The following is a 13542-nucleotide window of genomic DNA, read 5'->3' on the forward strand; positions in this document are numbered from 1 at the left end:
ATAGTATTATTACAGTAGCTATTTACACGCCTCTTATTAGTCTATAAAGAAATGTATGTTACACATAAATTGGAGGAAAATCAATTTTGCATTAATATATAGTTGGAGGAATCTCAGATTTGCAGAACAGCTGATAAGACTCGATAACTTAGGTATAGAGTCTCTTATCCAGTAGCAAATGAGTTTGTATTTACCATGGGATAGCATAATCAACAAATTCTTGCATATTATCCTTGCAAGCCTCTGCCAAACACTGATTCAATAAATATCCCAACTGTAGCATCACAAATGACCAAAATACTCCACAGACCAGCACAGGTAATGCCTCTCCAGTGCCACTCACTGCCTGGTTAACCAGCAGAGGCCTGGCTATCTGACCACTGTGCAGCTACTGACCCAAGCTGAGTAACCACCGAGGAAGTCAGTGGGGCATAGCCCTGCCATGTGGGTCACTTGCAAGTTGGTTACCTCTGTGGCTTAGCAGGCTGCCAAAGCAGAAAACGGGTAGGGCTGCATCCCTCTGCACTGCTAGTCCAGCCAGCAGGCTGTCAGATGGCTCAGTGGTGGTGTTAAAAGTACCTTGCACTTCACTGGGCGTTCTGTACTGTCTGTATTTTTTCCCCATCAGCAAACGGCAGTTCCACAATATGGAATTCTCTTTTCTTATCAGATTTAATTCGATCACATCAGGCCAATTTGGCTTGCCTGGAAGTCTTAAAGACCACATAATTTGGGAACTAAGAGATCAAATCCCATCAGTGAGGTAAATAGAATTATAGACTCAGAGAGTCCTGGAATGGTTTGGGCTGGAAGGGACATTTAAAGGTCACCCTGCAAAGAGCAGGGACATCTTCACCTAGATCTGGATGCTCAGAGCCCCATCCAACCTGTCCTCAAATGTTTCCAGAGATGAGGCATCTACCACCTACCTGGGGAACACGTTCAAGTGCTTCGCCACCCTCATCCTAAAAAAATTCTTCCATATATCTAGTCTAAATCCTCCTTCTTTTAGTTTAAAACCATTACTCATTTCTCCTATCATTATAGTCCTTATTAAAAAGTGTGTCCCCATCAAACACTTGAAACTTCTTACCCTGGGATGTTGAGGACAGATTACCAAGACTTTACCAACCCTCAGATTAATATCCTTTGTGGCTCAATCATGTAGGAAACCCAGATAGTACCAATGGAGACTTGGAGCATGTCATGAATAACAGAAAGGCTCTGAAGAAAAAGAACAGGGAAGCTCACACAGTTCTCCTTCATCCTGTCAGTCACAGGAGAAGTATTTAAAGGAGAGGGCTCATCCTGCGTCAACACCTGCCTGCATGACTGATCTCACAGAACAGGCTTTAACCTTCACAACCACAGAACCTTTTGTGAAGAGTGGGGACAGCTGGGCAGAGGTGGGATCCAACTGACAAGGCTGTCAAAAGCATTTTAGTTTGTTGGTGTGGCTGGGGGACCCAGTTTGATTTTGTCTGAAAGCTGATATGAAAACATGAAAGCTTAGGCACTCCTGTTCCCTCATTCAGCAGAGGACCCTGAGAGTGCCAGAACATGGGAGGGTCCACCAACAGATTAGTGGAGGCAGACCTGCCCCATCCCTTTCAGCAGCAACGTTTACTTATACTGGATGAGATCTTATCTGCTTACGGCCTGATCTCCTACAGCTTTTTTCCCCAGTGGTTGAGGTCACAGAAACCCATGCTAACAGCACGAATGCCAGCTGAAGGGCTTAGCTGCTGAGGAAGCACTTGGGAAGACTTGTTTTAGTGTGAATTCTTGATTGGGTTTGACAGCTGACCCCAACTGCAGCTTTTCCTTCAGCCGAGGTACCCTGCTCCATCCAGATGCCAGATTTCATGATCACTATTAGGGCGTGGAACATAGACACACAGTGATATGTGAAAAACAGAAGGTTGACTTTCACAGGAAACAAGTCAAAAACATGTTTCTCCAAGAAAACCCATTCTGGACAGGAACTGTCAAATAACAAAAACGTATATCAAAACTACTGGTACATAAAATAATAGAGAAATGGCTCTCTTCAGTGTGTAAGGGGTTTTTAAACTAGGAGAAAAATTTGCATGCTACTTTTCAATGCTCTGTCCTGTCCAGGCAAGACCTGTTCAATAGTGTCGTGAACAATCTGAGTCACAAAATGTCTGAGATATGAAAATGAAAAATATCAAACATTTTTGCTAAACTGAGTGGCCAAGATCAAATTTAGCAAAGGGATGTAAAATTTAGCAAAGGGAAAAACAGCTCTTAATAAGGAGATACCAAATGTATAGATAAATTTGAGTAGTAACTGTTTAAAATAGGGATCTAGTATGAAAAATAAAATTCAGGTGTTAATGATAAAAAAAAGAAAAAAAAATCACATTCAGAGAGGGGCAATACTTCAGATACTCATTTGCCTGTTTTGAGCAGATGAGGCTGGTGTTTTGGACCTTGAACTTCACAAATAGTGTTGAGAAACTGGAAGAAGTACGGAGGAGAAAAAAATGAAGGAGACAAACGTCTGACAAGTGGTCATGGAAAACATTAATTTTTTATGTGAAAAGGGTAGATATAATGTTTACAATATAAAAAAGAGTTCCTTTCTCTTTATTAGCAAAGTTGGGAGTTTTTTGCACATCTGCAGGGGACAGGGAAAATTTAAAAAAAAAAAAACCAAACTTCATTTTGGGTTTCAGGTCACGAAATATGACAACAGGATTTGGCACAATCAGCTTTATTGAAGAATTTCACAAGTAAGTTGGATGCACATCTCTTAGAAGCCACGTAGGTCAATGCTGGCCAATCTGTTGACCACCTCTATAAAGTTAAAAGCTATCAGCCAGAATGGGAGTAAAATGTGAGTTTTTATGAAGAACTTGCCAATGGCTCCTCAACAGTTCCCTCAATCCAGAGTCAACAAACAGCTCATCTGAAGGGAATCCAAAAGCATCATCACAGTGACCTGACTGGAGTGTCCTGCCCCCTTTACCACTGCCAGGCATCTGATGCAGCCTCAGTGTGGATCCGATCCATGAGCCAAGCTGCCTTCACCTGCTCCGGGTCCAAAGGTCTGGGTACACAGGACACTTCATGAAGCAGCTCAGACTATGGAAGGCCTTGAAATTTCTTCCAACTCACCCATCCCACGTGAACTCTGAGTAGAAAGTCCTAACCACCAGCTGTGAATTTAAGTACCCTCCTGGCTCATTGCTTCCAGTTAAGTGAGGAAGGACAAAAACAAAAAGTAAAAAACCTTTTCCATGCCAGAACTCAGGTTTTATATGTTATGAAGATAATTTGTACTGAATTGCTCATTACCGTTTATGCTTAGAGGTTTTATGCTTTGGACCCCTCAATTCAGGAAGAGCATTGAGGTGCTGGAGCGGGTCCAAAGAAGGCCAACCAGGCTGGTGAAGAGCACAAGTTTTATGAGGAGAGGCTGAGGGGGCTGGGGTTGTTTAATCTGGAGAAAAGGCGGCTCGGGAAAAGCTTATCATTCTCTACAACTGCCTGAAAGGAAGGTGTAGCAAGGTGGGGATCGGCTTCTTCTCCCACGTAACAAGTGGCAGAACAAGAGGATATGCCCTCAGGCTGCCCAGCTAATCCCGGGATTCACTGACCGCACCCCCGCGAACCCCCCCGGCTGCCCCTCCCTCAGCGCAGGGGGCGGGGCGGGGCGGGCGGCGGCCGCGCGCCCCAGCACTTCCGGGTCGGGGGCGGGGCGGCGCGAGGGGGCGGGCGCTGACGTCGCCGGAGAGTCCGGGGGCCGCTCGGCGCCTGTTTATTGTTCTCGCCGCCGCCGCGCTCTGCCGTGCCCGACACCGCCGGGCCGCGGCGGGAGGGAGGGACGGAGGGAGGGCGGGCAGCGGCCACCCGAGCGAGCGCAGCCTCTCCGCCGGCGGAGGCGGAGGCAGGAGGGAGCGAGCGGGCGGAGGCGCCGCCCGGGGGCCGTTAACCCGCTTCCGCCTCTCCGCAGCGCGAGCCCGGGTGGCGAGCGCGCGCGTCACGCCGGAGTGAGCGCGGGACAGCCCGGGAGCGGCACCGGGAGCGGCCATGGCCTACGCGTACCTCTTCAAGTACATCATCATCGGCGACACAGGTGGGTCGGTGCGGCATGGCCCGGCACGGCCAGGCCCGGAGGGGCGGGCGGCCGAGGGCCGGGCCCGGCTCCCCGCGCCCATTTCCGCAGTGCTGGCAGTACCGCCGACGTGGTGCCTCCGCGCGGGGAGGAGGCGCCGTCTCCCCTCCGCCTTCGCGCCGGGCCCCGCCCGCTGTTTCGGCCTTGTCTCCCGAAGGCCTTGAGCCCCTGGCAGCCGCCCCCGGGCCCGGCTGACGGGCCGCGGGGCGGCTCGGGCTGTGTCACGGCCCTGGCCGAGGCTGGGCAGCGGGGAGGGAGAAGGTGTCACAGCTGAACTTGTTCCTAGGCAGTGCCCCCGGTTTGCAGCGAGGCCTGAGAGGTGCCACACGCCACCCCGCAGTTCCGTGGTGAGGTTTGTACCTCGCTGCTGTGAGTTACCTTCAGCTCAGGCCCCAAGGATGCTCTTTCCAGCCTCGGCGGGAGGTGCTGTAGCAAAGTGTGTGAAGACATGCTGTCAAAGGAAAATTAAAAGCCCTAGCTCCTTCACTCTTAATTTACAAGGATTTTTTTCTTTAAATACCACTGATTTTCCAGATATTTCCTGCCACTTTTTAAAACATATTAAGTCGTAAAATGTCAAGGGTTTGGAACGGACCTTAAAGATCATCTAATCCTGTGCCCCCCTTTGCCATAGCCACGGACACCTCCCACTAGACAAGGTTGCTCAAGGCCCCACCTAACCTGGCCTTGAACACCTTTTAAAAATTTACTGCATTCGATTTCTAACTGCTAACTGTGACAAATAATGCTTACGAATGCTGCTGGCAGAGCCATATGCTGCTAGGAATTGCTGTTGGAAGCCCCTTTGCCAGTGTGTTTTATGCCTCCTCAGCCTAGTGTGGATGGGAGTAGCATTGATCAAACTGTTGCCAGGACATGGCAACTAACATAGTTAACTATTGTACCTGTGTATTGTACATGTGCTTTGTTGTTTTCCTCATACCTGTCTAAATACCTTCTTTAACAAGTTTGAGGATACACCTGTTATTTTAGATGGTATTCTAAGGGTAGCTGCATAATTGTACTTCATACCTGTGAACCAAATTATCTGTTGCTGGAGTATAATTATACATTACAGTTGCATTACACATGAGGTTGTTAAATACTCTGGATGCAACTGCTATGTGATTTTCGTCCTTTTTTTTAAACCTACATTTAAACTCTGAAAGCTTTTTTAGGCTACTGCAGTAGCAGCTGTAGTACAAATGAATCTTAAGAAATATATTACAGCTATAATGACCGTGTTGGAAGCATTAGGCTGTAGATGATTACTGAAAATTCTGATGATTTTTTTTTTTTTTTGAGTTTTTAGTGGAATGACAGTTCATTAAACCAGAGGGCAGGAGATCACCTGAGCAAATTCAGGAGAAGTAAGAAGAGGTTTGTTTGTCAGCCCAGGGTGATACAAGATGGTAGTGCACAGTTCAGAAACAGTGTAGCCAATTCTGGTGCATCTCTAAAAACTATAATCATCGAAGTGGTAGAGACAGCAGCAAACAGTTGGTTTGCTACATTGATTCTATACTTATTAAATTTTTACAATGAAATAGCCTCAGTGTAATGGTCTGTGCTGCACTCTTGCATTTCACTTGCTTGAAATGTGAAATACAGAATTAATGTGTGTCACTTCTGAAGTAGTTGCAGCTGCTTAAAAGTCAGATATGGGAAGAGTAAGGTAGAGAAAGGAAACAAAGAGAGGAAAATGGCTCACAAGTTTGGGGTTTGGGTAAATTTTTTTAATTCCTGTGGCTTTTATTCTGAGTTGCTACAGGAAGCTAATTAAAACTCCTGCAATGATTGTTCTTGAAGTGAATTAAATATGTCAATAGCGGTAAGTTGGTTTTGCTTTTTTTTAGATCTCCTGTGAGCCTTTTAAGTATTCTAATAGAGCTAGTACTGAAGAGCCAATTTATATTGTGCATATTTGTCTGTTGCCAAAATGAGGGTGATGGTTTAGGAGTTAGCACTCTTCCTCAGGTGAAGGCAGTTGAACTCACAGCTCTGATGATGGAAATTAGGAGTGGATGGTGACTGTCCTGTTCAGTTCCAGTGATGGTCTCCCACAGCATTTCGCTGAGTTGAAGATATGCCATTGGCCTTGCAGACTACGTAGATTTCATAGTGAACAAGAAATTTGTCTCTGATACTTGATTTAGAGTCTTTGGGAATGGCTCAGCTGCCTGGTGACTCAGCAATTAGTTGTAAACAAACTGTAGGAGAAATGTAAGACTCAGCTGAGGACAGATGTTAACATTTAGCTCCTCTTGCTTTTCAGCACTAAAAAAACCAAGTGGGTTGTGTGAACCATAAGCAAACCAACAAAAACCCCCTGCAGTTATACAAGACACCTGCATGTGCCTTCTCTGACTTGTGATTCCACATGCTTTCATCTGCTTAAACACAGGAATTCAGTATGATCTCAGTCTCTTAAAATGACAGCCACAGAAACTGATTGAGCAAGACTGCTTTGTGCTCAACAGCTCTTGTCCCTTTGCATTGCCTGCTTCATTGGTCATGGATGTTCACTGACTTTTTTTCTGGTACTTCAGGCATGGCAGCTTTGTGAACGTGGGATTGATTCTCATCTGGTTGTTAGCTCTATTTTTTTAATATATAATTTTTTTTTCTGTATAGTTGGAATTAATTTAGGATCTAGTTAGTTTTTTGTTGTGGGGGAAACCTGGAGTGGCTTTGCTGTATTTCAGGTACTCAAACAATATTGCCATAAATTTGTGTGGGTTTTACATTATATCAGTGGGACAATGGCTGTAGAGTTTCATGGAGCCCTTACCTATAAGAGAAAAATAGAAGTATTTGGAATATTGACTGCTGTGAGAGTTGACCAGGAAAAATCTTTTGATCTGAATATTTCCAAAGCATTATAAGAGTTTGCGAAGTTGTTTAGAAGCATATGTGGATCATTCTGCTTAGGGCTCTACCTCTGAGACCTTTGCCTTTGTTGTTGTTGGTGTCTTTCATTTTGGTTGCTGGTAGGAGTTGGTGTCTTCATCCACTCTTCCCTACACATCTGCTCTTGGCCACCAAGTGAAGTTGAGATGGACTTTGATCTGAGTAGGGTGAATACTCTCGGCATACAAGTATTGGCAGTTTCTGCAGTTGGTGACTGAAAGTCTGTCACTTTCTTTTTAGATATTTTTCTGTATAGGGTGAAATCTTTTTTACTTAAATGTTTGTTACCACCAATGTACCACATGGGAAACTGGGAATGATATAAGATTTATAAGAGTACTAGAGCTAGATTTTTTTTTTCCAGAATATTTAATACTCATTAAACGGAATTTTCTTATATTAGAGTATATTTACTAGATTCCGTCAGAGAATGCTCCTGAACTTTAGTACACCTAAACTATTGGTTTTGCAATGGTCAGGTTTCTTGTCACCAACATAACTTGTCGGTTATAGTCCATCTAAATGTCTTTCTATGATCAGTGTTGTGGCATCTTCCATGAGCAGGTCTGTCTTCTGCTCAGAGCAACCCTCTGAGATTTTTGCCTTTCAATTTCAGCAGATAGTTTCTAGTTCTAGACTAACAGTATCTCAAAGTTACTCTTATTAGGAGATGATGATGATGAAAGAAAATATAATTACTAGATGATCTAATCCTCCTTACTCTCTAGAGTAAAGTAGGATGTCTAGTCAACCATTTCATTTGTCTAAGAGACTCAAATGTTGAAATTAAGCAGTTGAATTTGGTTTGTTTTTCAGTCCTCCTTGTGAAATGTTTCTAGTGTTTTTGCACTTTGTTCTGGAACAGCAGCTGTTACTAGCTAGCAGTGTGCATGACCAGAGTCTCTTGCCCTTAATTTCTGCATGTATATACCACTTCTTGGTTAAACAGGTTTTCATCCCACTAGAGATGGTGTTAACACCCTGTGATAGCTTGAGAACTTGTTTGTACTGAATACCAGAGTACTGATCTGTACTCCTTATATCTTACTTTGTGACCCTTTCAATGATACTTTAATTGATGGCAAATTGAATATCAGTCAGCAGTGCCCGGGCAATCAGGAGGGCTTGACCGTGTCCTGGAGGCATCGGGCAAGGCATTGCCAGCTGGTTGAGAGAGGGGATTGTCCCGCTCTGCTCTGCACTACTGTGACCTCACCTTGAATATTGTGTGCAGTTTTGGGCACCACAATATAAGAAAGATACTAAGCTCTTAAAGAGTAAAAAACCCATCTTTGCTACATTACTTTTCCCAAAATTATGTAACCATTGTGAAGCATTTTGGAGGTTATTTGTCTTCCCTTCTTGTCCATGCTTACATTTGTGTGTGAAGTCCCTTTGCTCTGTAACTGACAGTTTGGAATTTTTTGGTTTGTCCTTTCTATAAATTTAAATAAAGCTTTCCCATTTGATGACAGAGTTTTGACCAACAGATAACTGGCTGAAAAGAGGTTAAGAAAAATCTTTGCTTCAGGTTAATGTCATGTTATGCTGAGTCCTGTGAAAGGGTAGTACTGCACTTTCCTGACTCTCTGTGGTTGGAAAGGAAGAAGAGTGAATGAACTGCAGCCTGCAATAAGAAAAGGGCTTATTTAACATCTGGAAGCTCTGCAGACCACTGTAAAGAACTAAAAGTACCTCATAAGCCAGGTTAGAGGTATAAATCTTGTGACATTTGTACTATGTAATTACAGGGTTTAAATCCAAGTAAGTTTTAAAATCTGTTATTTGAGACTTGCCTGTTGTTTAAAAATGTCCTTAAGCTATTTAAAGATTTATTTTTGTTTGTTTTTCTGAAAGAAGATAAGAGAAGTGGGAAGCTTGTTTCAGCTCAGTTGGTGTTGTGGCATTGGTTTCAAGGACATCCAAGCTGACATAGTTGGTTCCGTGTGAATGGAGTTGTTGCTCCCCTTACTTTTTGGTGACTTTCATAGTCTGTCATGATCTGGATCAACTCACTAACACAGTAGAAAGCTACCTACTTTTTAGGTTAAGTCTTTTACAGCTGATTTGGCCTTGGAGCTGTGCTTTCCAAGATCTGGAATACTTTCAGGGGAGGAAACTGGACCTAGGAGGATTGGTGGGAGCAAGATCAAAGGTCCTCATCTGTGTAGATGGTGAGCTGATTGATCACTCTGTTGTGTGAAGCAACCATGAGAAAAATAGTTCTGTGAGATGGCTGAATTAATTCAGTGTTTATCTGCTGCCAAAGCGAGTAGGTCTTGTTACCACTTCTTGTCTCTACTATGAACTGTGCTGCTGCTTAGCTGTCACCATCACTGCTTTTGTGATCCTTCAGAGAGCTAGCTCAGCTGACAGAGATGATTTGAAAAACAAAATCAAACAAATAGCAGATATGGTCAGATCAGTGCAAGGACCCTTTTGAGTAAGGAGGTGGAACTGTGTGGGAAGGAGTGAGTCTACTCATCAGAGACAGCAGGTAGATTAACAGAGAAGATTTGTCTTTAGGATTCAGTTTTAAAACCCAGGTTGGGAGGACTACCACCACAGTTCTTTTCTTCTGTCACTTTTCTTGGGCTATAGTTGTGCTCGGGTGAGCAGGTAAGAAAATTATATTAGCCCCTTTACTCCCATTTTTGGGGCATTTTTAGTTTTGAGCCATGTTAGCTTTTCAAGGCAAACATCAGCAGAAGAAACACTTATGAGTTTTGTCTAGTGGTAAGAAAAGCCTGGAAGGAGCTCATAGGAACTGGAAGGGAGAAGCAAGTCAGGTCTCTTAGCCAAACCAAAGCCTGGTTCAGCTGTATCATCACCCGTGCTGTGGTTCCAGAGCTGCTGCTTTTTTTTTTTTTTTTTAATTACCTTGAGTTCAGCTCGCTACTCAAAAGAACAACCCTTAACTTTGTTATGTATTTTGTAGCCCTAGTGTCATGCACATACTAGTGTTTGGGTGACTATAGTCCTATGCTGGATCCGTTTCTTGGTGTAGTTCATTGCATAACCTATGAGTGAGAAGGGAAAGGACAGCTTTATCACTGAGCTACCCTGGCTTGCTGAGCCCTGGAATGAACACAAGTGTTGATATAAGGGAGGGAGGTGCTGAAGCTGTGCCAAAGTGGACAATAGCAACGCTCTGGCAGTGCCTTGCTTAGGGAAATTGACTGCAGAGTGGCACCCGGATAAAGAGGGAGCTTTCAAGGGAGGCAGAGGAATTTGGAGAAGGGACTCAGTCTGCTGGGTTGGAATTCAGAGCTGGAGGGTAAAATTACTGTAGCACAAGTTCCGCTTCCCATCACCTTTTGAGTTCTAGGAAGCGAAGGGATCCTAAAGCAGGCACTTGGAAAGAAACGAACTGCCTCCCCTCTGAGCACATAATCCATTGTTTTCATTTGTTCCTAGGCAAGAGCCTTTGTTTATTGTGGTTGTTGAAGTGTATCCACGCTCTCTTGCTCTGAAATACTAGATTTTATTTTTTTTTTTCCTCTGGGGATGTTTTATCTGAAGCTGTATTAAAATAATTGTGGCAGTAAAATGGCGAATAAGCTAATAAATAACTGAATCTATCCCTTTTGTGTTCTGCAACTATCATAAGACACACTCACCTACTTTCCACAGAGTGTCTGCCTCATTTCATGTTTTAATATTTACAGTGCTAAGTGAATGAGATAGCTGGTGAGCAGCCACTCTGCTTTTAAAGTTAACCAGCGTAGTTACTTTAAGCCACCTGTGTGCCATGGAGTTAGCTGCCATGCAACTGTTAGTTGATCTTTGCCGCAACTGTTAGTTGATCTTTGCCGCATCTGTTTATGTCATGAGGTGGTAAACTACTCAGGAGTTCATATACAGCTCCTGTTCCTGATACGTATTCCTGGCTGTGTCTGTGATAGCACAGTCTGCTCAGGCTCTGGAAGCGTATGGGCTAGGAACTATTCTCTTAAGAACTTTTGGGATACAAACTTGCAATATCTTACAACTATTCATAGTTACATTTTGTTTGAATTTTAATATAAACAACAAAGTATTTATAACCTAAACTTAATAGGCATGACAACCTTGTTTGCAACTTTTTGAACCTCTGTGTCAGCCAGCAGCAATACAGAACTTAGGAACTTTCAGATGGCTTTTTGCTGTAAGGTTTTGATGTATCAGGAATGGCATTAAACAGAAACTAATTTTTTTTTTCTGTTTCTGTGTGTGAAACCATCAGTCTGCAGTCTGCTGCTAAAAGGCCTGCTATGGAGGTATAACTAGAGGTGCAGTCATCCTGTGCCAGTCTGAGACAGGGCTTGCATCACAGGGGCTGTGCTTGTCTGTCATCTTCACTCTGCTGACGAGGGTGTTTGTTTGTTCACTCTAACCAAGTTGGTCACCGGCCTTACAAGAGGAAGAAATATCAGACTGCCCCTTGAGAACTAGTGCTGGAACACCGGTCAAGTGTCACTTTGTCGATTAGCTTATGAAATATTGTTCCAACATTTGTAAGATTTATGCAGCAATATTTGATTGGTTTGAGGTTCTGGTTTATCCAGAAATCATTTTTGTAAGGTTAAAGGCAAAAGCTGTTTCTGGTGTGACTTACAGGTTGTTTTTTGTAAGTGAGGTGTTGATTATGTTCTGTGATAGGGTACTTATATTTCAATGGTGATAGAAAAGTTATCTTTATATATAAAGTGTTTTGTGAGTAGAATTATTAATATTTTAAGATTCCTTAGAGTTTTGTGTTCTCTGTCCTTACAGCTCCAGTACTCTCCACCTGTCCTCCCTTTTTCTTTCTTACCTCCAGCGCTTTCCTCCATTCCTCCTTCACTTCTTGTGTTTACTAATGTTTTCTGAACAAAATCTGTACCTGCTTCCAAGCTGCTTATGTTCTGACAGCTTGCCATCATAAGCCAAATAGCTACAGAAAAGAGATCTAGTGAGGCAGATGCAAATTTTGCCTTCAACTACAGTTCCATGCCACTCTAAGTTATTGACCTGCTGGCTGCTGCGCTTCTTTTCCCTCATTTGAATGAACTCTCATGCTTGTCTGACCCTGCATTAAGCTATTTCTGTTTGCTTTGTCACTCTTCTTGTCAGATTAGTGTGCTAACCCAGAGGACAATTGAAATTGCTTCAAAACTCATCTAAGCCATATGGAGAAATGGGCATGCACATAGGGAAGAGAGTAAAGACACCAATAACTGGCCTAGGTTGTTGGAATTGGTGCACTGTTTGGGATATTAATCTGAGTGTCATCAATTGGTCACAACTCATTTTGTGACAAAACTAAGTGCAGGTCTCATTTCTGTTAGATTTAAATAAACTGACCACTGATCCAAGCTTTTTAAGCCTAAAATGACAGATGGGTGGTGATTGTTTATGTAGGCTTTGTTTCTTCTCTAAATCATTCTAACTTTGCTGAGTTTAGTATAAGAAAGATCAGTGTCACTCTGTGCAAACCTCTAGTGTGCCTATCGTGTGTCTGCAGTGTGGTTCTTTTCCATATCCCTTTATTTGGTGTCTTTTATTACCAGATATGTCTCTTCCGATGAGCTGTTGCTGACCTCTAGTATGTGGCTAAAATAGCCATATCTTGCTGGACAGATAAAGCAAAGTACAGCAGGAACTTGGATGCTTCAGTACTGTATGTTATAATTGTTGAGAGTTTAAATACATGTAAAGTAAATATACTACTGTTACATTTTAAAAGGCTGAAAATACGAAGTTTGACTGAACAAAACTGGAAGGATAACTCCTCCAAGTAGAAGAACAAGGAAAAATTAACCATAAAAAGTATTACGTTTACAAACTTAGGTAGTTTGAATACTACTTTCGGCAGCATTAACTTCTACTTTTCTGTGCTTTCACATAGAGAAGAAATTGCCCTTTTGCTGACCAATATCCATGTAATGTGAAATAGTTACTCTGGCTTCTGACTTAGGTTGGAGGGGGACTGTGTTGTCTGTCTGACTGTACTGTGAACTCAGTTGTTGCCAGTTCTTGGACTGCTTTTTGGCCTATTGGGAACCAGTGGGCAGTAACATATCGTGGTTTTAGGCAGCCACAGATGTCACTTAGGTGATAAATTAGGAGATGGATGGGAGTGTGAGTAGGTGAGATGTAATCTCTCAAGTTCTAGTAATGAATTTTAAACAATATATATCATTTGCTTAAACCTGTAAAGAATCAATAGAAATTAATTTGTGTTTTTTTAAAATTTGCTTAACACTTCTTTCTTTTCTTTCTTTTAGGTGTTGGGAAATCATGTTTATTGTTACAGTTTACAGACAAGCGGTTTCAACCAGTCCATGATCTCACTATTGGTAGGTCTCCTTTATGCTGCCCGATGCCAGTAGTTAGGTGGTGAGTTTGTGATGCTGTGGTAATGCAGGATTTGTGCTGTGTTAAGGTAGCAGTGAATCTCTGGGTGATGAATATTTGTTAGCTCTCAAAGTCAAGTGGGGGTGTATATGTGTCTTTTTTTTTTTTTT

The 13542-nt window shown here is 42.9% G+C and overlaps 1 protein-coding gene across 1 annotated transcript in view; it reads left to right on the top strand.

The window, feature by feature from the left end:
* The first annotated feature begins 2712 nt into the window (after positions 1-2712).
* LOC114067223 (translation initiation factor IF-2-like) overlaps positions 2713-13542 on the top strand; it is a 14742-nt gene continuing 3912 nt past the window's right edge. Inside the window, exons 1-3 of the mRNA XM_027902515.1 lie at positions 2713-2759; positions 3665-4105; positions 13303-13374. Of these exons, the coding sequence (XP_027758316.1) occupies positions 2713-2759; positions 3665-4105; positions 13303-13363 (549 nt within the window). The 3' untranslated portion in view covers positions 13364-13374. The remainder of the gene's footprint in view (positions 2760-3664; positions 4106-13302; positions 13375-13542) is intronic.

Source organism: Empidonax traillii, unplaced genomic scaffold (genome assembly GCF_003031625.1).
Source record: "Empidonax traillii isolate 1590-97213 ecotype Southwest subspecies unplaced genomic scaffold, ASM303162v1 scaffold883:size360155, whole genome shotgun sequence".
Lineage (NCBI taxonomy): Eukaryota > Metazoa > Chordata > Aves > Passeriformes > Tyrannidae > Empidonax > Empidonax traillii.